This window comes from Pongo pygmaeus, chromosome 1 (assembly GCF_028885625.2).
Source record: "Pongo pygmaeus isolate AG05252 chromosome 1, NHGRI_mPonPyg2-v2.0_pri, whole genome shotgun sequence".
NCBI lineage: Eukaryota > Metazoa > Chordata > Mammalia > Primates > Hominidae > Pongo > Pongo pygmaeus.
Genome location: NC_072373.2, coordinates 23,658,981 through 23,684,796, shown reverse-complemented (window position 1 = coordinate 23,684,796; position 25,816 = coordinate 23,658,981). Strand labels below are relative to the sequence as shown.

General features: G+C 52.0%; 1 protein-coding gene across 5 annotated transcripts in view; it reads right to left on the bottom strand.

Moving 5' to 3' along the window:
* Positions 1-24,506, bottom strand: part of TMEM63A (transmembrane protein 63A) — a 36,885-nt gene extending 12,379 nt beyond the window's left edge. For 2 of the 5 annotated variants that reach the window (XR_010127612.1, XM_063671300.1), the window contains exons 1-15: positions 24,410-24,505; positions 21,329-21,519; positions 19,508-19,707; positions 16,320-16,399; positions 14,014-14,080; positions 13,102-13,139; positions 9,945-10,087; positions 9,171-9,222; positions 8,644-8,752; positions 7,976-8,046; positions 4,842-4,922; positions 4,526-4,649; positions 4,289-4,422; positions 2,911-3,048; positions 1,240-1,393 (exon numbers count right to left, since the gene is read on the bottom strand). Coding sequence is in view for 4 of the 5 variants with exons in the window: in XM_063671300.1 (XP_063527370.1) it covers positions 1,240-1,393; positions 2,911-3,048; positions 4,289-4,422; positions 4,526-4,649; positions 4,842-4,922; positions 7,976-8,046; positions 8,644-8,752; positions 9,171-9,222; positions 9,945-10,087; positions 13,102-13,139; positions 14,014-14,080; positions 16,320-16,399; positions 19,508-19,693 (1,377 nt within the window). In the remaining variant the exon portion in view is untranslated. Of the gene's footprint in view, positions 1-1,239; positions 1,394-2,910; positions 3,049-4,288; positions 4,423-4,525; positions 4,650-4,841; positions 4,923-7,975; positions 8,047-8,643; positions 8,753-9,170; positions 9,223-9,944; positions 10,088-13,101; positions 13,140-14,013; positions 14,081-16,319; positions 16,400-19,507; positions 19,708-21,328; positions 21,520-24,409 lie in introns of all 5 variants that reach the window. The other 3 variants (XM_063671341.1, XM_063671245.1, XM_054502060.2) reach the window with 3 other exon arrangements.
* Positions 24,507-25,816: the final 1,310 nt, after the last annotated feature.

The following is a 25,816-nucleotide window of genomic DNA, read 5'->3' as shown; positions in this document are numbered from 1 at the left end:
AAAACTATCTATGGAGTCAGATAAGAGCTTCAACCACACATCAGCTCATTGATTATCATGACAACAGCCTCGCGCCCTGTATAATAGAGCAGGTGTTTTAACTCCAGTTCTTGGATGAAAAACTGAGGTTCAGAATTCATCAGATAGGGAATGGCAAAGTGAGGACAAGGAGGCCCTCCTGCCCAATGTGCTTTCCCAGAGAATGATTAACCAAATGCAAAGTGAAATTTAAAAAGAAAAATAATCTAGGGAGATGGTTTGGCAAAGCTAATCATGAGAAACCAATAGCTTTTTGAGTAGATGCCAGTTGAACGAGTGTTTGGCTGTTATCTCATTGATTCATCTAAGATTTTTGAAAATCGTTCATTACCTATACAGAATAGTTTTTTTGTTTGTTTTTGAAATGGAGTTTTGCTCTTGTCGCCCAGGCTGGAGTACAGTGGTTCAATCTCGGCTCACTGCAACCTCCACCTCCTGGTTCAAGCAATTCTCCTGCCTCAGCCTCCTGAGTATCTGGGATTGCAAGCGCCCACCAACACGCCCGGCTAATTTTTGTATTTTTAGTAGAGATGGGTTTTGCCATGTTGGCCAGGCTAGTCTCGAACTCCTGACCTTAGGTGATCCGCCCGCCTTGGCCTCCCAAAGTGCTGGGATTGCAGGCATGAGCTACCGTGCCCGGCCCCAGAATAGTTCTATAACAAGGTCATTAGCAACCAAAATGTAAAAGAAATAATTTGTGATCCTGCCACCCCAATCAACGAAGCTCTTTTCCTTCCTTCCTGGCCCCTCCCCGTAGTGTCCATGATAGACATGCCTCACTGGTACATCCCTGCTTCTGTCAGGAGCCCTGCATGGGTGCCACAAAATCTACACAATTTTGAATGGATGCTTAATATTCTACCAACGTGAATATACCTCATTCAACTCAAATTATCCCTACCATTGAGTATTTAGATAGTCTATTAAAATATATATGTATGCATGTGTGTGTATATATACATATAATGTGTGTAGTGTGTGTGTGTGTGTGTGTGTGTGTGTATGGCATTACTATAAAGACATTGTAATAAATGTGGCCATGCCTGCTCAGGGCTTAAAAGCAAGGATGTGAGCTGAGCGACATGACCCCCTGGTTTAGTTCCCCGCACACACCCGACTCCTGTCCCCACTCCTTCCCCACCCACCAAGCCCTCTTCTCACCAGCTGTCCTGGGAGGGGCCTTGCAGAACAGTTACTCACATTCAGCGCGTGGATGGGTTTGGTGACATTAAATTTGTCCATAGTGGACAGGATGATGGAGGGTGTGGTCAGGAAAAACAGCCCCAGGAAGAGGGTGAAGTTGATGCCCAGCCACTGTAGCCACCAGCGGAGGCCCTGGATAGAGAGGTTCTTCCTGCAGGGGGAGGGGGGACACAGGTCTCGAGGCTTGTCTCCCAGTGCTCGTGGCTTAGGTGGGTCAGAAGGTCATATTTAGGCAGACCAAGAGACTAGCCTGGAGGCAAGTTCTCCGCACTGACCTTCAACTACAGAAAGACCAAATCTTAGGTCCCCGAGAGCTCAGAGGGAGCAATTATTCTCTCAGATGTGGCTCCCCAGCTAGAGTCTGGGGGCCAGAACCTATCCAAAGAGATGGCATGAGCACCCAAGCAGGCCAAACAAGGCTCCAGTATGGCATTTATTTTTTTTGTTGTTTTTTTTTTTTTTTTTTTTGAGACAGAGTCTTGCTTAGTCACCCAGGCTAGGGTGCAGTGGTGTGATCTCGGCTCACTGCAACCTCTGCCTCCCAGGTTCAAGCAATTCTCCTGCTCAGCCTCCCATGTAGCTGGGACTACAGGCGTGTACCACCACACCCAGCTAATTTTTTTGTATTTTTAGTAGAGACAGGGTTTCACCATGTTACCCAGGGTGATCTTGAACTCCTGAGCTCAGGCAGTCCGCCTGCCTCAGCCTCTCAAAGTGCTAGGATTACAGGTGTGAGCACCATACCCGGCCCCAGTATGGCATTTCTTAGACACATCTGCAATGCTTTGTGACTAACGACACATTCTTCCCAGCCGGGCTGTAGCTGGAGTACAGGGAGGAGGGAGGCAGGGACAAAGGAGTGAAGGCATAGCTTGCACCTGCCCTGGCCTCTCATCCCAAAGAACAGACCCACAAAGCAATCCCGAGTTTAGGAAGCCCTGTGAACCAAAGAGCAAAGCTGTCGGAGGCAGAACTAGAACCAAGCAGAGAGGAGCACTTCAAGCTCATTCTGTGCAAGGAGCTGAGGCAGGGCTGGACAGGCAGCTGCGCTGGGGCTTGCGCTGGGTGCCCTTACCCTCAGCACAGCGCTGGAGGCTCACCAGGGCCCCCATGGACACAGCTCAGCTCACCAGCACGGCCCCAGGCTGACCCTGGACCTAATTAAGGCTGCACAAGCTGCATGCGGCTACTGAGCATTTGAAATGTGGCTGATGTGAATTGAGAGGTGCTAGAAGTGTAAAATACACACCAGATATTGAAGACTAAGTGTGAAAAAGAGAATGTGAAACATCTCACATTTTTCAAAAATTGATTGCATGTTGAAATAACAGTTTGGATATATTGGGCGAGATAAATTATTAAAATTAATTTCAACTGTTTCTTTTTGCTTTTTTAGCATGGCTATTAGGAAATTTAAAATTAGATGCAGAACTGGCATTATATTTCTGCTGGGTAGCACTTGAATGCTAGGGAGGAATACTGGAGGGAAGGGCTGGGCAGATACCCCAGTTGGGCCACACCGAGCACATCACAGCATCACAGCCCACAGAGTTGCAGATGTGTGGAGATCTCCATTGACTGCCAGGTCACACCTGTGCTCCAGGTGACGGGCAGCTCCCACCAGGAACCCAGGCCCCTCTCCCACCTCTCCTTGGTCTAGGAGCTCACCAGCAGATGTCCTCAGGGTCAGCGGCAAAGGTGACTGTCCACTTAGAGGTATAGAGCTCCCTGCTATGGGAGGACGGCTGGGGCTCACCTTTGCACTGAAGGCTCTGACACTTGCAGGCGTTGAAATCTTTCAGGATGCTGCAAGGAAATGTAGAAACAGCCAGGCCAGGCTACTCAAGTTACCACGCACACATGTGGCAAGTGGGGACTGAGTAGGAGTGGGAGCAGTGGCACAGGACCTTTGCTTTGTTGTGATTACTGTCTTATGAGTAATGCTATGTAAAAGGCACCACGCTAGCACACTGTGTGGAGAATTTTGTTTAATCCTCACAACCACCATCAAGAAAGGGAGTACTATTCCCATTTTATAGATAAGGAAACTGAGGGCAACACACTGCTCTTCCATAGGGCCATCCCCCTCCACCCTGCCTGTTAAGCTGGAGCTCTGATCAAGCTACTGCCAAGCCAGTGGCTCACCTTTTCATTCTGTCACTTTTTCCCCAGGCCCAACGGTAGCAATAGACCATGTTACACACTGCCTGTTCCCAAGCTTCCCTCTTCAGGGCTCCCACCTCGACCCTCACCATCTCAACAGGTCACAGCTTTTCCTCCTTTAACCTCCCGTAAGGAGCCCAGCAGCCCCTCTACTCCTGCCTCAGATGCCTTCCCCTTTCCTCCTGCCCCAGTGTCTGCAGGGAGGCAGGAAGTCCTGTGTGAGTCCATTCCTAGTGTCACAATGCCCGGGGCAGGGAAGGCGGGGGGAGGGCAGTGGCTGGACACCTTTTGGCACCCCTCTCCCGACCCACCCTGTGCTGCTCCTAAGGCGAGATGACACTGAGATCACAGGCATGAGAGCCTAGACTCCCGTGCCAAGGGCCACTGTGAAAAGCCACTCCCCAGGGTCAAGCTCCCCACTGCAGTGAGCGCCCCCCAGCGTGTCCCAGGGGTCTTCCCCACAGCTTTGCGTTTGTGGGAAGGTGGGGAGCCACAGACAGAAGGATCTGTGGCCCAGAGCAGATGTCTGAAAGGAGGGTGCCTCCATCTCCCCTGGGGCAAGGCTGGCACATGAAGCCAACAGGATGGGTCCAGAGCAGCAGGGAAGAGCCCGGCAGTGGGGCCAGGCCACATCAGCTCGAGGGGGTCAGTCAGAATCACCCACTCCGTGGCTGCTGCCCACACCCCCACCGCCTGTCACACAAACATGGGCTGGGCTGGCTGAAAGTGAGTGTGGGTAGCTGAGGGAGGAGAAGGAAACACCATAGATAAATCCCAGGGATGGTGGGTCAGCAGTACCATCTCCACCCGAGAGGGACAGTGAGTTATCTGGAGGGGAACAGGGAGTCAGCCAAGAAGGGGTCTGGGATGTGCCCACACTGACTAGGTGGCCATGGACTTCTCCTGGAAGGTGACAAAGGCCATTCCCAGGGGCTGGTCCTGGACGTGGCGTTCTTCCTCTGTGATCCTCTCCAGCAGCCTGTCCTTCATCCGTGTGTAGTAAGAGATGGCGTCTTCCTGCCAGAAGACACATCCCACTGGGATGACATAGCCCCATGCAGGTGTCTGGGTCACCCCGATGCCAATACCTGCGCTCCCAGCTGGGGAGCGGGACCCTTACCCACTCACAGCCCTGCACTTCACAGCAGCAAAACTGGCCACAGGGCTTGGGGTTGATGAGGGTCCGCTGGCCTGTCTTCACCTGCAGGTTTGTGTAATAGGTCAGGCTCTTCTCAGTCTTCTTTCTGTAGGGGTGGGAGCGGGGGCACAAACTTCAGATTCAGAATCCTGTGGCAGGGACCCCCACACCCACAGTTCAACCATCGGTCGCCAGGGGAGAAGGAGGGGTCCAGGGCCTCCCGCCTCCCTTCCTAGCTGGGGGATGCGAGGCCAGCAAGGAAGGAGTGGCCATCTTGCAAGGCCCACCCGCCACTCACCTCTCCTTGCACAGGTAGATCAGTTTGGCCACGTTGTAGCACAGCTGGACATCAACCACCTCACACGTGGGATACGCGTCCCTGCGGCCAGGGAGAAAAGGAGGCAAAAGACACCGTTGGAAAAGAAAACACCCCAAGCAGGAGACATGCCCACGGATCCAAGGGAAAGGATGGCACTTTCCAAGGGAAAGTGATCTCGCTGCTAGTTTCTGTGCCAGCAGAGACCTCTCTTCTCTTTGTCTTTTATCCTCCAAAAGGGGGATATTTTGAAATTTAACACAAAGAGGGCTTTTGTTTTGTTTTGTTTAGAGACAGGGTCTCACTCTGTCACCCAGGCTGCAGTACAGTGGCGCAATCATGGCTCACTGCAGCCTCAACCTTCTGGGCTCAATCAAACCTCCCACCTCAGCCTCCTGAGTAGCTGGGGCTACAGGCACATGCCACTAAGCTGATTTTTATTTTTTGTAGAGTCAGAGTCTCGCTATGTTGCCCAGGCTGATTTCAAACTCCTGGCCTCAAGCACTCCTCCTGTCTCACCCTCCCAAAGTGCTGGGATTATAGGCGTAAGTCACCGCACCCCACTAGCCTTTTTTAGTAGTATGAAGCTAACTGCCTGGAACTGACAAGTTTATACCCACTTGGCTTGGAATCAGCTGGCACTTCTCCTGGGGAAAAATGAACACATCACTATCCCCTCTAAAGACCCAAAGGAATAAACTTATTGTTTGTGCTAGGTCAGTATCTACCTTGAGCCATCACTGAAACCCTATTCAGGTAGCCTTTTTTAAGGTCACAGACCTTTCAGAGGGTCTAATGAAGGCAAAGGACCCTCAGACCAGAAAATGTCTACACACATATTAACAACCAGCAAGGCCAGGTGCGGTGGCTCATGCCTGTAATCCCAGCACTTTGGGAGGCTGAGGCGGGTGGATCACTTGAGGTCAGGAGTTTGAGACCAGCCTGGCCAATGTGGTGAAACCCTGTCTCTACTAAAAATACAAAAATTAGCCAGGTGAGGTGGTGCACACCTGTAATCCGGCTACTCGGGAGGCTGGGGCACGAGAATCACTTGAATCTGGGAGGCGGAGGTTGCAGTGAGCAAGATTGCCCCACTGCACTCCAGCCTGGGTGACAGAGTGAGACTCCGTCTCAACAAAAAAAAAAAAAAAAAAAAAAGAACCAGCAAAATACATAGTCACTATTGACCAGGTATTGTTACATGTATTGATTTATTTAATCCTCATCATAACCTGTGAGGTTTTGTCCTCATTTTACAGATGAGTACACTGAGGCCGACAGAGGTAAGTGGCTTGTGCCCAAGATCACACAGCTAGTGAGTGTCTGAGCCAGGAGGTGAATACAGGCAACCTGGCTCCAAGGTCAATGCTCATGGCCACCATGCAATACCCCCTTCACCATACACGCAAAATTATACATACAACTCCAGGGGATTCCAGAACCATGCAAATCCCCACCTACCGCCTGCCAGGCACTGTTCTAGGTGCTGGTAACAGGGCCTGGATGTGCTTACATTTTAGTGAGAGAGAGAGCCCATAGGTATGTCAATCATGAAATTAAACAGTAGGACAATTTCTGGTCTCAATAAGAGCTGTAAGGAAGAAAACTGCAATTTAAGCATCCCTGCTTGAAAGGCAAATTCATACATCAATCCCCACGGATTGCAACAGCATTCACTAAAAAGGCCTCCTAAAATAGAGGAAAGCATGAGTCATGCAATGTTTGTATGAGAATGAGGGGACTTTTTTTTCTCTTTAAAGTTATACATTAAGTGGAATTACTGTTTCCAGGTGTTGCCTAGCAGGCAACTTTGAGGAGGTGCTTCAAGGAAATACAGAAAAATGATTCTGGTATTGAGTATTTACATATTAGTAAATACTTCTAAAATACTTAGAGTTTCTGAAGAAGTTTTTCAAATTTTAAACATTCAGTTTACGATTCTGTCTAGTAATTTGCTTAGCAAGTGCTTTCTTCACAAATAGTGCAAAGTTAAAGTGTAGCCAACTCCTAGTCCATGCGACAAATTAGTGGCTGCTGTATTGATAAGGAATGAAGAGAGTCCAGGCATGGTGGCTCACACCTGTAATCCCAGCACTTTGGGAGGGCAAGGCAGGAGGATCACTTGAGCCCAGCAATTCGAGACCAGCCTGGGCAACATAGCAAGACTCTATCTCCACAAAAATTTAAAAATTAGCTGGGTGTGGTGGCATGTGTCTGCAGTCCCAGCTACTTGGGAGGCTGAGGCAGGAAGATGCCTTGAGTCCAGGAGCTGAGGCTGCAGTAAGCTATTATTGCACTACTGCACTCTAGCCTGGGCAACAGAGCAAGACCCTGTCTCTAAAAAAAATAAGATAATAAAAAAAGGAATGAAGAAAGAATAAAATGTCAGCTCCTGAGCCCAGCCTTCAGGTCCTCCAGCATGGGGTCCTGGGAGCCTTCCCGGCCTGCTTGCCCTGCCTCCCGCACCCCACGACCACCTTTCCTGATGCTCTGGGCCTTCCCCCGCATCCCTGGCTGCACATGTAATCTCCTCACAGGAAAGCCTTTCCTCCAGCCTCCGTCTGCAGGAATTGGTGGTGCAGATACTCAAAGGGAGCCGCTGGAAAGGAGGTTCTACCAGGGAGAGCCTGGACTCAGACACAGTGCTCACTCAACAGACACCCACTGAGTGGGTGGACAAACCAACAAACGCAGAGATGGCCCCGAGATCCTTCCACCTGTGAGACCCTAGCCCTGTGGGTCCATACAAATGCTCAGCTCCCGTCTCTCTTACTCTGCAAAGGTGACGCTAAGAACCCCGGGGTCAACAATTTTTTTCCCCCGTATGCTCTCAAGACGTTTATTTGCACCTACACCCTGGTCTGTGCTCTGGACACTGTGCACAGGCTGCTTGAAGAGGATAGGCCACCAGGGCACTATTCATTGCACAGCACCAGCAGGGCTGACACACGGGAGCCACTCCATACACGTGTGGCAGGGCCAGGTCCTTCTCAGATCTCACCTGGATACCCAAGCGAGAGAGAGAAGGCGCTCACCTAAGGTGTTTGCCCTGCGGGTGGGGCTGTGCTGGTCCTACGTGGAGCAGGCTCAGCTCCCCTGCCACCCCGCCTGCTTACCGGAAGTGGCTCTCCACAGTCTCCTTCCTGGCATCTCTGGGGAGTCCTGTGATGAACAGGGTCCGCCTCACCTGTCGGGGAAACACAGCAGGGAGAGAAGTCACCCACGAGCCAGTGTGCCAGCATGCTCAGGTTTCCTACCCCACTCCAGCCTCTGGAAAGTAAACAACAGGAAATCGGAAGGCTCCAGTTTTCTCCTTCTGTGGCCGGGGGAGCCCCAAAGCATGTCATTTACACAGCGTCTTCTTCCAGGCTGTACAAAGAATCCAATTCCAAAGCAACTCTATGAGCCTTCTTTGCATGGCAGGAGACTGAGAAAGAGGGGAAGTGACTCAAATGCGGTCACACAGCAGATCAGAGGAGGACCCAGGCCTGGAGCCAAGCCATAGAAGCTCCCCGCCCCTGTGAAGCTGTGGGTGGCAAAGATAAATGGCTGCTCTCAATCCAAACTTCTTTACTTAACACCAGTAACTGTCCAAATCTTGAAACAATCCACCAGGAAATTGTTTTTTAAAGATGATGCCAAGTGTGAGCAAGAATAAGCAAGCCGGGCTCCTGAGGCCCTCCCAGAGCTCATTGCGGTCACGGCCTGCGGCAGAGCCTGGGAGGCCCTTCCACTCCCACCTGAGTCCCTCCCAGCACATGTCCCCAAGCCCCGCCTCACTCACCAGGTTCTCCTCTTTGTACTTAATGGACTGAGTGTGGTGCCGCATGAAACCCACGGTGAGGAAGAGGTAAATGACGGCAAAGATGGTGTGCAGCCAAAGGAGGTCATTGCTGAGAGGGAAACCGCCTGCCATCAGGGCTGGGATCCCAGGCAGGGAGCTGGGGGTGCAGAGCTGAGGCCTGGTTACCCTCAGTGGGCACTGAACTGAGGACCAACAGCTTCATTGCAAGAGATGATCCCACAGAGGCTGTGTGGCCAACGCCCCTCAGCCCACAGTGAATACTTCAGAGGGGTCCCTGTCCCTGTCCTGACAAATGAACTCCAGATCCACAGGACCCTCCATGTTTCTTAAAACCCTGGCAAAACAGCGCCTGCCTGTGGCGTGTTCATGCCCACAGCTCAACAACACACTAGCTGCAAGGGGCCTTCAGATACCAGCCGGCCCCCTTTGGAGTACCTCTGGCCTGCCCCGGGCTCCCGACCTGCCTTCTCCTTGGTCTCACCCATCCCCACGGGCTCCATACTCACTCAGTCTGTAGGTTTGCTATTGTCGTCCTCCCAAAACTGTACGGGTCTTTGTCTGCAGAGAAGCACAGATACTTAGTTCCAGGGTCACGTGGAGAAGCAGGAGGGGGTGTAACAAATCAGCCTTGGTTTGTGGAGCTCTGGGGAGCAGGAGCATGTCTGGACCAGCAGGAAGACGTCTGATTGGTCTTTCCAGAGCTACACCATCAAGGCCTCTGCTTGAAACCAAAATGCTCCCTGATAACTTCTCAACCTTCCGTTGCAGGTAAAGGCAAAATATGAATTCATTTTGTTTTGAGAAAACTAAAAACATCCCACGTTGTTACAAAACCAACATTGGGAACCACTGGGTATCCTAAGTGGATTCATGGTGGCATTTTGGAAGGTGGATTCTTACAGTTGCCCTTAGATATAATGCCACACCTGATTTTAGTTAAGTATCATGGATATCTTCTGGGTCCATTAATTGTGACCTCCTAATTTGGGTGAGGGCAGGAAAGTATAAAAGACTCTCTGACAGCCCCTGATTCTGTAAATCTTGGGGGGCTTTTTTCCCTATTTAAATAGAACCAGACATTGATATCGGGGCCCCAGTTTTAGCCTAGGTTTGCTCCAGATCTTTAATCAGATGGAAATGTTCAGAGAGTCACCCTGAGACCATCTTACATCCGAATTAGGGCATGACTCCTGGGGTTCTGGTCTACCACAGTGAGCCCTTTCCCTAGGACTGCCACTCTGCCCCATTACAACATAGACAAGGGTGAGGAGGGTCATTACCCAGCAAGTCCCCTGAGAGGTTGACGGGCAGGATGACGCACAGAGACAAAAAGCTGACCACCACCAGCAGGAAGATGATGTGCCTCTGGAAGGACAGGTAGTGGATGGAGTCCTCCCCACACCATTCCAGGATCTGGTCATCACTGGCCAAGACACAGAGGAATCTTAATGAGCAGTGGAACAGGCCTCGGGGCTCTGCATGAAGTGTCTCATATCATCCTCACCACACTCTTATGAGATGGTTCGATTGCTATCCCCACATTTTTGTTCACATATGAGGAAATAAAGGCACAGGAAATTTGCATAACTTTCAGGATCTCACATGATATAAATTCCAGAGCCCACCGTCTTAGCCCCTGTACCATACTCGAGGTAAAGGAATACCAGTACTCTATCTGATGTTGCTAGAAACATTTGTGCCCAAGTTACGTGTGTGGGAAAGGTATGTAAATACAGTCATCTCACAGCCCTGTCCTGCTTCTAAGGAATCACATTCAGAATGAAGTTAGGGCTGGGCACAGTGGCTCACACCTGTAATACCAGCACTTTGGGAGGCTGAGACAGGTGGATCACCTGAGGTCAGGAGTTCAAGACCAGCCTGGCCAACATGGTGAAACTCTGTCTCTACTAAAAATACAAAAAAAAAAAAATTAGCCAAGTGTGGTGGTGCATGCCTATAATCCCAGCAACTCGGGAGGCAGGAGAATTGCTTGAACCTGGGAGGTGGAGGTAGCAGTGAGCCGAGATCCCGCTACTGCACCCCAGCCTGGGTGAAAGAGTGAGACTCCATCTCAAAAAAGAAAAAAAAAAAAAAAAAAGAATAAAGTTGGGAATATGCCCGGGCCCCAGACCCCCACCTGTTTCCTGTCTCCCCCTCAGGTGGAGACCTGAGGTGGAGCCAAGAGTCCCAGTCCATCCTACCTCCCTGGCCTCCTCCCTGTGTCCCCAGAGATGGGGAGGTGACTTGCTCCACCCTTTCCCACCCTTGGAGTGCTACACTTGGAGGCTCTGGGTCCACTGGGGACTCAGAAAATTCCAGCTTCACACAAGCCAGACTTTTGTGCTACAGAGGGAGAAGGTGCAGGGCACTCTGCTCTTTCCCACTCCCTGAAGGCGCTGCTTCTAGGCTGGGAAAGCAGTGCTTTGGGAAGAGCTCAGGGGGGCAAGGGCTGCATCATAAAAAGGCAGATCTGAAAGATGTCAGCATGGGCTTTGCAGTCAGATGACAGTGTAATCCAGCGCAGCCGCCTCCACCTGAGGGCAGGTCATGTGGCTTACCTGCCTCTGACCTCGAGCAAGGAAACTGCCCACTGCCTACCTCATCGGCTTAGCAGGGGCTCAAGAGATAATAAGCATCAAACACCTAGTGCTGTACATGGTATCAGCAGATGTTCAGAAATATGCCTGTTCATATGAGTCCTGATTACTATTTATCTAGAGGATAAGGCTTTGCAATTAACTACATTGTTCTCATTTCTAAATAAACTAACTCGCCTCCTGCTTCCTCCTGTTCCAGACCAGAGTTGACTGTCTCCCACGAGGCTGTGTCTCCTGCCAGTTCCCCTGGGAACAACTCCTACCAAACCGAACATTTACAACATGCTCTCACATGTATTCATTCCTTTGAAGTAGGCTGAGCATATGTTATCCTCAGCCTCCTTTTTTCTGGGGAAACTGAGGCCCAGAACATTTCATCCTATAGCCACCACATTTCATCAATTCTAAGATGTCATTTTCTTTTTTTTTTTTTTTTTTTTTTTTTGAGACAGAGTTGTGCTCTTTCATGCAGGCTGGAGGGCAGTGGGGTGATCTTGGCTCACTGCAACCTCCGCCTTCCGGTTTCAAGCGATTCTCCTGCCTCAGCCTCCCGAGTAGCTGGGATTACAGGCACCTGCCACCAAGCCTGGCTAATTTTTGTATTTTTAGTAGAGACGGAGTTTCACCATTTTGGCCAGGCTGGTCTTGAACTCCTGACCTCGTGATCTGCCTGCCTCAGCCTCCCAAAGTGTTGGGATTACAGGCGTCAGCCACCGCAGCTGGTCTATTTCAACTCCTCTGAAATGAGGTGTACGCTATCGTTATAGTTGATGGTAGCTTAGCTGGCAACATTTTCTTGTTCTTAGTGCTATAAAAAATAACATGCATCTGGGCCGGGCACGGTGGCTCATGCCTGTAATCCCAGCACTTTGGGAGGCCGAGGTGGGCGGATCACCTGAGGTCGGGAGTTCGAGATCAGCCTGACCAACATGGAGAAACCCCGTCTCTACTAAAAATACCAAAAAATTAGCCGGGCATGGTGGCGCATGCCTGTAATCTCAGCTACTCTGGAGGCTGAGGCAGGAGAATCGCTTGAACCCGGGAGGCGGAGGTTGCGGTGAGCCGAGATCGTGCCATTGCACTCCAGCCCGGGCGACAAGAGCAAAACTCGGTCTCAAAAATAAAAAAACAAAAAAATAACAAGCATCTTACAACAACAACTTCTTAGATTCAATGGAATATGGCAGCAGGTGAGAACCAAGACTCACATTAGTCCCCGCCTCCTGGCTCCCTCCACCACATGAGAGGTAACTAACTGGCTCTTAATCACTTTTAATAATCTTTTAGATTTCTCTCCATGGGCCCCATTGAAAAAAAGAAAGCTTGTAACCAAATGAATTGAATATATTATATTTCTTCACTTTTCACTAATTCAAAGACATGCAAACCTGCCTAGGAGAGCTTCCATTGACATCTAATTGGTGTTAAATATTAAGTTGAATAATTAAAGCAAAAAAATAGCTTTAATTAGTTTGTGCAGTATTATGAGAGATGAACATATGATTTCCACTGAATATGTTGAAATAAATAAAGTTCATCTCTATCTTCAAGAACTCTTGGGATCCAGCTCAATTTGGGAAGCCCCAGGCTCCAGCAGGGACTGTGTGCCCTCCAGCATGGAGGCTCCAATCCTACAGGCCTCCTTCCTCCGCCCCTGACCCCAGGGGCTGCCTGGCCACCTTGATTCTCAGCCCTCACATACTGCTTTGGACATTAACTAAAAAGTATCTAAGAGACCCCATCTTAAGATCAAGCATCTTGGCTCTTGCCTCTTGACTGGCCAAACACCCAAAAAAACCAGCCCAAAGGCCTCCCAGCAGCTGCCCCCTGGTGTACTCACTGCAGACGGAAGATGGCAGTCAGCCAGGGACAGCATCCCTGGAAACAGAGAGAACAGGGATTTAGCTTCCAACATCTGTGTCTTTGAGAGGCAGATGCAACCATTGCCTTTGACATTAAATAACCATTTAACCTCCTGTTGTACAAAAAACAGTGCTTTTATCCCATATTCAGCAAGCATGAGCCCAGTACTTCACAATATACACCACATGCCTGGAATTCTTGCTAAAATCTCTTGACAACTTCGTGGTCAAATCACAAAACTTAGATCAAAAGCTGATGAAAGCTCAGGGCAGCTCTGGGCAAAGTGATGTGGGCTGCTGTTTGATTGTTTACAATCACTGACCAAGAGGTGAGGCAAAAGAGAGGAGACAAGCCTAATGGACTGGCCGGTCTGCTGGAGTGGGCGTTAGGGGGAAAGGGTGTCTGTAGGTTTTATTGTCCTTCACATCTCTTAAACTTAATACCCCTAAAGCTGGGCTGTTATCCAGCTAGGAAAGACAAATATTTGTTCAATAATTCATTCAACAATGACTAAACACCTATTAGGCATCAGGCGCTGGGGAACAGGGCTGGAGAAGGCAGGGCTCCTGCCCACATCTGGCTCATAATCCAGCCAACAAGTCCATAATTAACTGTCATACAAAGCCATAGGTGTAAGAGAGAGAAGTGCTGGGGAAGCCCAAGGGATTCTGTACCCCTTCCTGCCTGCAAGTTCATCCAGTCTCAAGATCCTGGGACATCCAGCTGCCATCTCTCCTGTGGTATTTCCCAAGTTCAGGTGCCTTCGTCCATGCAGAAAAGCACTTTCTCCAGCACTTGCCACTCAAGATCCGCCCTGCTCCCTCCCCAAAACCATGACTGCCAGTCCCCACCCCCTGGCCATGACCACAACTGTGCCTTAGATACCAACCAGCTCATTTTCAAAGTCTTGTTGACCTGAGGAGGAAGTCGATGACAATCTCTGAAATCTGGGCTCGCTAGAGACACAAAAAGAAACAAAATGACAGATAATTCTTAGAAAAAAAAAAAGCCAAAAAAGTCAAAAAGATCATGTCCAGTATTTTGCTGCCTCTTGGAGCTCAGAACCAAAGCTACCAGCCCTCGATGGCTGGGACAAAATATAACTCACTCTGTGAAAGATAGAGACAAGGACAATGACCATTCCCAGGCATGGTATAAAACTCTATGTTATACAGGATGAACAGCAAGGGGTCAACACCCAGAAACCACACCACTGTGACTCGTCTAGCTAAAGTGACTTCAAAGTGTTGCCTATTTATAGCATATTTCCCTATATTATCAAATAAAACTTGGAATAAATACTACATTTTATCAAATCTAAGATACCACTGGTTGTAATTTGCATAATTATTTTATGAAACACTAAAGAAAAAATGCTGCCAAATAAACTATGACCACCCATCAATAACAAGATGCCTCCCAATTTCAGAGAAGAGAAAATGTCAAAACATATGTTTTAGAGTGGACAAATGATGGCACTATATATTGTGGTATTTTAATCAGATCCTTTCTTGCCAGTACCCCCATAAAAACACCCCACGTGCTATAAGTCTGAGGTGTTTGCAATATGTATATGTGACTGCTTTTCTTTTTTTTCTTTCTTTTTTTTTTTTTTGAGACGGAGTCTGGCTCTGTCACCCAGGCTGGAAGTGCAGTGGTGCAATCTTGGCTCACTGCAAGTTCTGCCTCCTGGATTCAAGCAATTCTCTGCCTCAGCCTCCTGAGTAGCTGGGCTTACAGGCACCCGCCACCACCATGCCTGGCTAATTTTTGTATTTTTAATAGAGACGGGGTTTCATCATCTTGGCCAGGCTGGTCTTGAACTCCTGACCTCATGATCCACCTGCCTCGGCCTCCCAAAGTGCTGGGATTATAGGTGTGAGCCAACACGCCTGGCTGTGACTCCTTTTCTCTATCTAGTCTCCTATTCCTGGTTCTACTGTCCCCCTGCTGAAGACAAAACACATGACGAAACTCAACTTTAAAAGCCTTTGCAGAGACACTGTCCCTTTTGACCTTCGCAGTGACCTCATGGGGAAGAGAGGACAGAAGGAGACTGACCCTAACAAGTTTGGGGCCTTGACCAAGGTCGCACAGCCAGGGATACAGCAGGGCCCTCTGATCCCCACGTGGTCTTTTCAACCAGAGTACATGGCCCCACTTCCAGCCGAATGTGCCGTAAAGGCATCAGATGTCCCAAAAGTTTCTCTCCAACAGTCCAAGGTCATCACCACCTCAGACTTTAGCAAATCCCAGAGCAGGGACCATGGGGAAGGACGGTACATTTTCAGGTACACCTCCTCTTCCCAGTTCAAAGGACCCTGCCGCACAGGCCACATGTCAGGAGGCACCTGAGAGTGGAGGGTCTGCCTGAGGAGCCCCCAGACGGGCGCTCTGGGTGGCATCTGGGGCCAGTCCCTGAGTTTTCATCACTCACTTCCTATTACCACATCTGACACAAGATCCTGGTGCAAACAGCCAGCTGGAGCTGGAACGTCAGGTTGTGCAGATCCAGAATTCACTGTCACCCTTCAGGCGACATGAACAGAGAATCCTGGAGCCCCACGCAGAATTGGAAGGACCTGAGGCCTGGCCGAGGGAGCCTGTGCTTTGTAACAGACTCATCCAAAGCTGGCGCTGACCTGGCAGGAGGGTGGGGCAGTTCCCTGATGGCTCTGCTGCCCTTGATCCTCACCCAGCCCTGGCCCCAAGCTAATTAATTTCAAAGATGATCACTTAAAAATACTCAAGGTGAGAAAGAAAATGGGCATCCTCTTCAGAGGATAATGAAAGCCCTCAGTATCTAAAGCAACCAGTCCAAAGCCAACAAGGTTCACGGCCTTGGCCCAACAGAAGCCCTGAGGGAGCTGAGCATCTGAGCCTGGGTTTTTGTTTTTTGTTTTGTGAGCACAATGAGGGTAGCGAGGCCGACCTCATGGGTCTGTGGTGAAGAGCAAAGAGAACAGCTGTTGGTACAGGCCAGGTAGATACACTTAATGAACACAATCTCATAGGAGTGTCACGTGTGGGTCCTGCCCACACGGAGGGCTTCATAAGCCCCCAGCCCATTCCAGGGACACACACACACACACTATACACACATATATGTACACACACACTCATATGCACGCACGCACATATACACACTCACACGTACGCACACGCATGCTCACAGCCTAGGCGATATATCTTTACCTGTCTGCTTCTGACACCAGGGCAATGCGGCCATAGTCCCAGAATCTTCTTCTTATAATAGAAAACACCAAGATTAAGAACTAAAAACAGAAAAGAAACCAAGTAAAAGCATATTGGATGGCTTCTCATTAGAAGACACAGCGGTCTCAGGGGTAAAGCCCACCTGCCTGCACTCAGCAGGGCTAGAAGGAAAACACCCAGGCCCAGAGAGGGCACGGAACTGCCCAAGCCCACACAGCTCAGTAGCCCGGATGCTTTGCTCACCCCCTTCACCAGCTCCTGTCACCTGTGCCCACGCCACCAAGGCTGCCAGTGCTGACGCCAAGCTTGCCTGGAGCCTGCCTAGTTCTGCACGTCAGCCCTGTCTCTTGCTCTCAAGGCAGCGGTGACACCACAAGGCCCAGTCTCAGGCCCTGCTCTGCCTTCAGTGGCCCCTGAGCAGGAGGGTAAGGTCTGGCCCCAGAGCAGCCCCAGGAACCAGCATCCTTCTTCATTTTACAGAAAATTTTTCTTTTTTTTTTTTTTTTTTTTGAGATGGAGGGAGTCTCACTCTGTCACCCAGGCTGGAGTGCAGTGGCACGATCTCGGCTCACTGCAACTTCCCCTCCCAGGTTCAAGCAATTCTTGTGCCTCAGCCTCCAGAGTAGCTGGGACTACAGGTGCCCGCCACCACGCCCAGGTGATTTTTGTATTTTAGTAGAGACAGGGTTTCACCATATTGGTCAGGCTGGTCTCGAACTCCTGACCTCAGGTGATCCACCTGCCTCAGCCTCCCAAGTGCTGGGATTACAGGCGTGAGCCACCATGCTGGCCAGAAAATTTCATTTTAAATTACAGAACCAAGGTAGCAGAGCCTCCTCAGGCTGAGCCAGAAACGGTCAGATTTTTCCTCTGAGTTTGGTTTCCCTGAAGGCAGGCCCTGCAGGCCTGCAATCCCCCGGCACAGAGCACGCATGCAGGCAGCAAGGCCCCACGAGAACCTGTGCTTGGGCTGGCTTGGCCTCCGTAAGCTGGGACACCTCAGCAAGCTTGTGTCCAATGGCAACCTCAGGGCTGGACTAAGCCAGTTAGCTCTAGACATCTGTACATTCTAGACTGTCCTCACTCCCCACAGTCCACCTTGGCAGGCTCCCTGCCATGTTCCTGCCTCTCTTCCCTCCCTAGACAGGGTCCCTCTCTTTGATGTTCAGGGAGGTAGAGAAATACATCTTAGTAAGCACACTCCTGCCTGCTCTGATCAGAAACAGGGGTTTTGAAGGTAGGCTTTGTTTTCCTGAAGGAAATCCAGAAGACCTGAACCCCAGAGGCACTGAGTTCTCGTGGAATTTTCTTCAGGTGAATCAGGAAGTTGGTGACATATTTTCAAAGGCAGGTGAGTCGTGTCGTAGGAAAACCATGAAACCTGCTCAGCAGGTGCCTGCCCTCTCTGTCCACAGCGGCTGCCGCCCTGGCCTGTGCAGGGCAGACACTTCCCACAAACCCATGCTCTCCAGGGCCCTCTGGCTCTTATGTGTCCCCCCTCCCCCACCCCCAAAACTTACTGCAATAAAAATCCACCCCTGGCCGGGCACCGTGGCTCACTCCTGTAATCCCAGCACTTTGGGAGGCCAAGGCTGGTGAATCGCTTGAGCTCAGGAGTTTGAGACCAGCCTAGGCAACATGGTGTGAAATCCCATCTCTACCAAAAATACAAAAATAACCCAGACACGGTGGCATGTGCTTGTAGTCCCACCTATGCAGGAGGCTGAGGTGGGAGGACTGCTTGAGCCCAGGAGGAGGAAGTCGCAGTGAACTGTGATTATGCCACTGTACTTCAGCCTGGGTGACAGAGTGAGACCTTGTCTCAAAGAAAAAAAAAAAAATTCACCTTCAGCAGCAAAATAGAGGGTGACTCTCTTCTCAGCCAACACTGTTGCAACAATACCCCCCCAGCCCACCTAGGGTCCCTGCCCAGGCCCCCCTCTCTGTACTCCTCACTTTGGCCAAACTCTCCCCACCCTGAAGACCCAGGGCCACCCTCCTCTAATTCCACCAACTCTGAAATCCACCCCCACACCCCTGCCCACTCCTCCCTGCTACCCTAAGCCACCCTCCCCATGTTCCCCACCCAAGCCTGATCTCCAGCTCCAAGCAGTCCAAGGATGTTTACTCCATCAGAGCCATCTGCCCCCTTCACTCAGATGGTCTCTTCTACATGTTAGGAGACAGCATCAAGAGGCACTGGCCAGCCCATGGCATTTGTGAAAAGAAGGGGCACTTTAACCCCAATAAATCTCAGCCAGCCAACGTTGAGTCTGCATAAGGAAGAACAATGCCATGAGGCATCTTTGTGAACAAGGAGAGCTACGTTAAAGAAAGGCCACCTGCTGAAGGTACGCTCTAAGAATCAGCTTCTAATTCTTTTTTTGTTTTGTTTTGGTTTTTTTTGAGACAGCGTCTTGCTCTTGTTGCACAGGCTGGAGTGCAGTGGCGTGATCTCGGCTCATTGCAACTCTGCCTCCCGGGTTCAAGTAATTCTCCTGCCTCGGCCTCCCGGGTTCAAGTAATTCTCCTGCCTCGGCCTCCAGAGTAGCCAGGATTACAGGCACCTACCACCACACCCAGCTAATTTTTTGTATTTTTAGTAGAGACAGGGTTTCACCATGTTAGCCAGGCTGGTCTCGAACTCCTGACCTCAGGCAATCTACTCACCTCAGCCTCCCAAAGTGCTGGGATTACAGGCATGAGCCACTGTACCTGGTCCAGCTTCTGATTCTTTAAAAACCCCAGGGATGCCAGAGGGGAACAGGAGGTGACACTTGGGAATTGCAGCTGCTCTATTCTAGTCCGTACTCTCCATTCACATGTCTCAACCCCTTGAGATGACCCTTCCCAAGGGCCTTAAAGATACGACAGGCTGAGAGCTCTGCAATCACGGTAGTAATCACAGGCATAGCTATGTGAGTATTCTGGCCTTATCCAAACTCCAAAATTCTCTGAGGTAGGAATTATGATCTCCATTTCCGGAGCAGAAAGGGGAGGTGCACAGAAGCTATGTAACTCACCAAAGTCACAGAGCTGGTAAGCAGCAGAGTTGGGATTCAAACCCAGCTATGTCTGACTTCTCATCTAAGTTTCCCAGAAGGCCCTGGGTGGGGGATTTAAACAAATAACTGAGGCAGTGGGACACGACTCATGAGGGCTCTCACCAGGAAGCAGCTGACGTCTATGAGCAGGACAGTGGGGATGCCACCAAAGGTGACCCCCTGGAGCACGGTGCTGTTTTTGGCCGAGTTGTAGCAATAGGAGTCGTTGGGCCGGTCCCCGAGGCCCAGCTGCTCCCTGACGGACACCGCCTTGGACTGCCACAGCTCCAGGAATGGGGAGTCCGTCATCACGCCTGTCTTCCCTGGAGCACAGGACAACAGGACAAGGCAGACGTTCAGGGCTCAAATTTCTTGCAGGTTCCCACCAGTGCTGGCAGAGCCAAAGGTGGGCATTTCCCCAGGGACTAGTCGGGCACAGGGAGCCAGCAGCAAGGAGTCTGGGAGAACCAGACATTGGACCTCTGCGTGCCTGGCAGTGTCCACAGAGAATGGCTCCATTGTGGGACAATCTCAGGAGATCAGACGGTCAGAGTGGATGGCTCATCCAGGACACAGTGGGCAGATCCCAAGAAGGGGCGACATGTAGCAAGGGAGGGACAGAGTTGCTGCAGCTGCTCGCTTAAGTCCTAAAGTTCCTCTAGCCTCAAGGACTCGTGTTGGGAAAGTCACTCCTGCAGAAGCCACTAGCAGATCTAGAGTACAGGCAGGGGAGAGGGAGAAAGGCACATAAAGGCAGGAAGAGGAAAACACCGGGATAAACAAACAGGGAAGAAGGGAACATCCAAGTATTCACGATGGTCCATCCGCAAGCCACAGACAACACCTCACTCCCACTGCTCACAGAATGTCAGAGCTGGGACCTCAGAGATGGGTCCATCTGCTATACTTGGAAACCAAGCCTCAGAGGTTTAATAACTTGCCCCAAGCTTAAGGTTAAGGAGCTGGTCAGGGAAGAATTGAATCTCAAACCCAGTGTCCTGACTCTCAGATGCCAGTTCTCTTTTTACTTTGCCACAGAGGAAAAAGCAAAGGGGGTGGTCTAGGGTAGGGATGGGGAGGGAGTCAGGAGTCCCAGGGCCTCCTCAGGGACCTCTGGGTCCCCCAGCTCCGCCCTTTCACACACACATACCCCTCCTGGGTACCATCAGTCTAACTGCAAGGCCCAGCATTTCCAAAGCAAACACTGCTCTAGGCTGGGTTGTTGACCTGATGCTCCTGCCGCCCCTGGTGAAGCTAATAGAAATCTCCAGTGTCTGTCCCGACACCAGAGGCCCGGGAGTTAGTGTCCAAGTTCTCATGCTGTGGCTGAAGGGCCAGAACACATATTCAGCCTGGACTTGCTTAAGATCCCACCTGCCCAAATCTGGTAAACCTAGAATTCCCAGGGGATTTTTCTGCTAAGTCTGGTGCTTCTAGCTGTTACAGGAACAAAGATCTTGAGAACAAGAAGAAAAGATATAGAGAACCCAAACAGATGTTTGGATACCAGTAGTGCTGGTGAGGTGTGTATGTTGGGTAACTCCTAGGCCTGCAGTGCTGGGGACAATCACACATGGACACCTACACACCCACACCCACACCCACACCCACACCCACACACACACACACACACACACACACACACACACACGAAGCACAGGAAGGGTGAATGAGTGGAAAGCCCAAGAGCATGAGAGCATCCCACAGAGAGCCAAGTCACTTTCTCAACCTTCTAAGAGACTTGGCAATGGCTGGAGGTAGTGGGGGTTGTGATGCCAGAGTCATGGGGCTGCTGACTCCGAACAGAGTGTCACAAGAGTGACCTCTGGAACACAGATGTTCTTGGCTTCCCTTTAAAACCCCCCAGTGGCACCACCCAATGGAACACCCCAGCCCAGCACTTTGAGGCCACCACCTATCCCTCCTTCCTATCCCTACACTTACCAGACACTAGGGGAAGGAAGGACTGTGGATGGGCCTGTTGGAGAGGTCCTCAGTTGGAGCTGTCTCTGGCAAAGGCAAAAGCAGCCCCAGCCACCTCCCAAGCTGCCAAGGGTCAGGCCTCGGGCCTAACGCTCATGTCCTGCAGGGCTTTCCTGATCAGCGAGTCCTGGGGTACCAAACTGTAGACTTTCCTGAAGGATCACAGACACCCAGCATCACATGGGAGCCACCCTTTTCCAGTGTAGGGGTCTGGATGGAAACCCTCGAGCACACACCCGTGTATGCATGCTGCCCATACGGAGCTTTAGGTTCTGCCCAGTGGGCTTCCTCCTGCCTGGATCTCTCCCCAAACTCCCAGAACTGGTTCTCCATCCATCAGTGCTCCTCTGTGCGACCCTACTCCTCCTTCCTCGGCCAGCACCTGTGGCCCCAGCCTCTCTCCTCTTCGCCAATGGCTCAAGGACCTGCTGGGTCTAGGGGAGCAGCCCTCTCCCACAGAAACCCTGGAGGCTGTGGGCTCACGGTAGGGCCCCGGGCAAAGGACTTCACCTGGGCCCCAAGGGCTAGTGCTACTGGAGAGGCTCCCCACGGTTCCCCAAGAGCTAGAATCAGGAAAAGGGAACACAGCAGCATGAACAAGGAAGGTTTGAAAAGTGAAGTGGAAAGAAAAAACATCCCCATAAAATGCTCACAGAGGGAGCATTGTCCCTGGAAAGGGGAGGGTGCTGTGGTGGTGCTGGGAGTGGCATACCCTCGCCAGTGCCGCAGAGAAGGAGAGAGGCCTCCGCGGAGGGAAACACCTGCGGCTCCTCTTCCCCTCCCTCCAGCCCCAGTCATGCCTCTAAGTTACTTGTCTCTTGCCAAATAGGCTTCCCAGGGTGGTTTGACAAAGTTTGATAAGAACTCAGGGAGGTGGCTAGCAAATACTCTCAGCCTGAGATGGAGGTAAGGTCAGGTGGCCAGTCCTGTCTGCCCTCTCCGATGAGCACCCAGGTTAGGGCACAGCTCTGGGGACCCACAATCTCTCTCAGACCTTTCAGCTCAGTCCCAGCCTGTCCCTGCCCATTAGACACGTAAAGTCCAGATACCCCTGAAACAGCTCCGTCCCTCTGGCTCTCAATGGGACAGCCCCTCTGCATCTTCACAAACAGGCACGCTCTGAGTGGGCAGCTGGGAACACAGACACCATGGGACAGTGCTGCCAGGCTGAGAAGGCAGGGGGAGGGGAGCACCCAGCTGGCAGCTGTAGAGAGGAGGCCAAACCAGCAGCTAGGCACTGTGGTTGCAGTGGCACTGCCTGGCTGAGAACCCCTGGCAATATTCAGTCATCCTAGATGTATGTGAATGCCTAGCACTTACCTGTGCCTTCCAGAAATTCTCCATTCATCCCCTTATTCTTACTTAATATGCTGAGGGTAGGAAAGCCAAAAATTACTGCTGAGGCCCAAGAGCCAGAGTGGGCAGCAGGTGACTTCACGCTCCCAATCCAAAGTTCAATCCATGTGCAGGCAAGCGTCTGATTGTGGCCAGTGGGAGAGCGCTAAATCCAACAGCTGGTCTACATTTGCCAAAGTAAACTACCTATGCTAACCCACTGCCAGTCTCCATTAGCAGCAAGGACTGGCCTGGTGGCCAACTTGACAAGCTCTAGAAATACCAGCAGAATGTTGCAGGAAGTATATGGATATTGTTCGTTCTTGCAAGAAGGCCCGTACAAATTCAGCGTAATTTTATCATCACCAAATCTTTCAATCCTGTGATGAGGATAGCAAAACTACAAGCAGCTCCAGGCCTTCTGCCTCAGGAGCTAACTCTGGTCTTTCAGATGCAGAATAAGGTTGCAAAGTAAAATACAAACTTCTTATGGCAACACCAAACAGGACCCAGTAACCCGGACAACTGTTTACCTCTACCCTGGAGCACAAAGGAAATGACAAGGCCCCTGGCTGAAACGAGAGGCAGTGTGGCTCAGGGATTATGTGAGCAGGCTCTGGAGTTAGGGTCTCAGCACCACACAGTTCAGACAAGCAGCCTAACCACTCTGTGCCTCGGCTTCCTTCGCCAGGAAGTGCGAGTGATGACTCTCTCTCCCGGGGCTGTTGGGAGGCACAGACCCCAAACACCTGTAAAGCACTTAGCTCAGGACCCGGCCCTAGCAAGCAATTAGAAGCTGTTTGCCTTTATTTTAAGTCGCCCCTCCAGCTAATGGGAAACACAAGGGCAGGATCCCACCTGACGTCTTCTCTGTTAGAGCCCAATGAACAGCTAGGAGAGACCTTTGCCCCCACACTAAACAAAGGAGAGGGGCGTGTGAAAAGAAAAGGAGCCTCGGCTTCCGTTCATATCCCCTTGAAGGCACAGCAGACTTGAGGATGACCTGACAGGTGTCAAGGGAGGGTCAGTGGGTCCACCAGGCTGTCCACCCCTGCCCTTGAAGAGGTCACCACCTGCCTAGGGCTGAATGACCAAGGCCCCTCCAGGGCCTCAGGTAGCTAGTCTTATCAGGTGCTGGAACCTTTGAGGATTTGGTTTCTTAGCAGAGCTCGCCTCACCCCTTCCGCCCCCGCCCTTCCCCCCAGTCCCCGAGTCCCCAGCCTCCCTCCTCAGGACTCCGCCAAGGCTGCAGGAAGTGGTCACCCAGGGACAGCCCGAGGGTGGCCTCTGCCTTCCTGGCGTCAGGAGACTCGGACGCTTGGCCCTTTCTCAGCCCGGCCTCGTATAGGGTCCGAGAAGCCCATAGCTACGTTCCTAGTTAGGGGGGAAGTCGGACTCCGCCGACAAATCCCAAAGAGAGGGGTGGGGAAGAAGGAGGTACCAGCTCTGAAAGCGAAAAGCCGCCAGGAAGTCCCAAGGAGCGCAGGGCTGGAATGGGGGCGCGGCGTCCCCTGCCCGGACCCTCTCCTCCCACCCAATCCCGCGTCGTCACCCCGTGCTTGGGGTCAGGGGCTTTGGGGTCTGCGGAGGCTGGGAGCCGTTCCGGAACCGGACACTTGGCGCGCACCCCGACGTGGACCCGGCCCCGCACGTCCCGGGAAAGGCGGAGGGCGCATTCCCCCTCCTCACGCCCCTTGTCCCCTGTACCTGTGGCGGCGGCGTGTCTGGCGGGACCCAGCCGCGCCGGGCGTGTTCCGACCACTTAAAAGTTACAAAGTGAAACTCCGGCCCCTCCTGCACATGCGCAGAGCTGCGGCCACCGCTTGCCCAATTTGGAGCCTTGGCCCGCGCTGGCGCAAGCCTGGACGCAGCCGACAGCGCCTCCCGCGGTGACCCTCGGTGGTCCTCTGCCCCGGCCTGTCCTCCTGGTCGCCACTCAGCTCCGCAGCTCCTCCCGGAGGTCTGCAAGCCCCGGACCGGCCAGCTCACGTCCAGACGCCAAGAAGGGATCTGCCGGGGCGCACCCTCTTCCGTCCCTCGGCACGAGCCCAGTCTCTGGAGCCTCCGGGAGACCTGGGCCAAGCACAGGGTGGTCGCGGCGCAGGGAGAGCATCTGCAAACGTTGGTCCCTGTAGTGCTTTGAATTTCCCCGAAGAGCTCTTAGACCTGCCCCGGGAGAGTGGGGGTGGCGGGGTGGTAGCCGGGGGAGCTCAGCAGGATTCAGCCCGCACCTCGGCTCCGGGCAGTCAGGGACCGCGCGGAGCGCCCTGCGAGAGGCCGCGGCTCCCCCGCCGCTGTAGAAGGCCGGACCGTCAAAGCCCGGAGGGTCTCCATTCGGGCAAAAATGTGGGGGCGGGTCGCAGCATTTCCGACGCTCCCTGGGGCCAAGTCCATTACTGCCCGAGCCAGGGCAGCCAAGGGCACCAACTCCAGCCCGGCCCCGAGAGCGCGGCATGCCTCCAGGTCCGGAGCCAGATGTTTCCAGGGAGCCGGTGGCCTCCACAAGTGGACCGCAAGCTCGCGAGGGCAGGGCCGGCCCGCCGCGCCAGGGACTGCTGGGCGCTGCGCAGGAAGCCAGGCTGGGTTCGGAGAGAACAGCGCGTCCTGGGAATCAAGGAGCCAACCACCCCCTCCGCAGGCCCGTTTCCTTATCTGTGAAATGAGCGGTTGGACCAAAGCTTCCTCTCAGGTCCCTTCCAGCACCAAACCTCTCTGAGCTCTGAGCAGTCCTCACCCCACATGCATGGCTTTGCAGGTTCTCCGACCTCTCTTCCATTTCTGAGCTTTCATCTTTTTTTTGTAACGGTATAAAAATATCCTCCTTACGGCCGGGTGCGGTGGCTCATGCCTGTAATACCAGCACTTTGAGAGGCCGAGGCGGGCGGATCACCTGAGGTCGGGAGTTCGAGACCAGCCTGACCAGCATGGAGAAACCCCATCTCTACTAAAAATACAAAGTTAGCCGGGCATGGTGGCACATGCCTGTAATCCCAGCTACTGAGGAGGCTGAGGCAGGAGAATCGCTTGAACCTGGGAGGCGGAGGTTGTGGTGAGCCAAGATCTTGCCATTGAACTCCAGCCTGGGCAACCAGCGAAATCCGTCTCAAAAAAAAA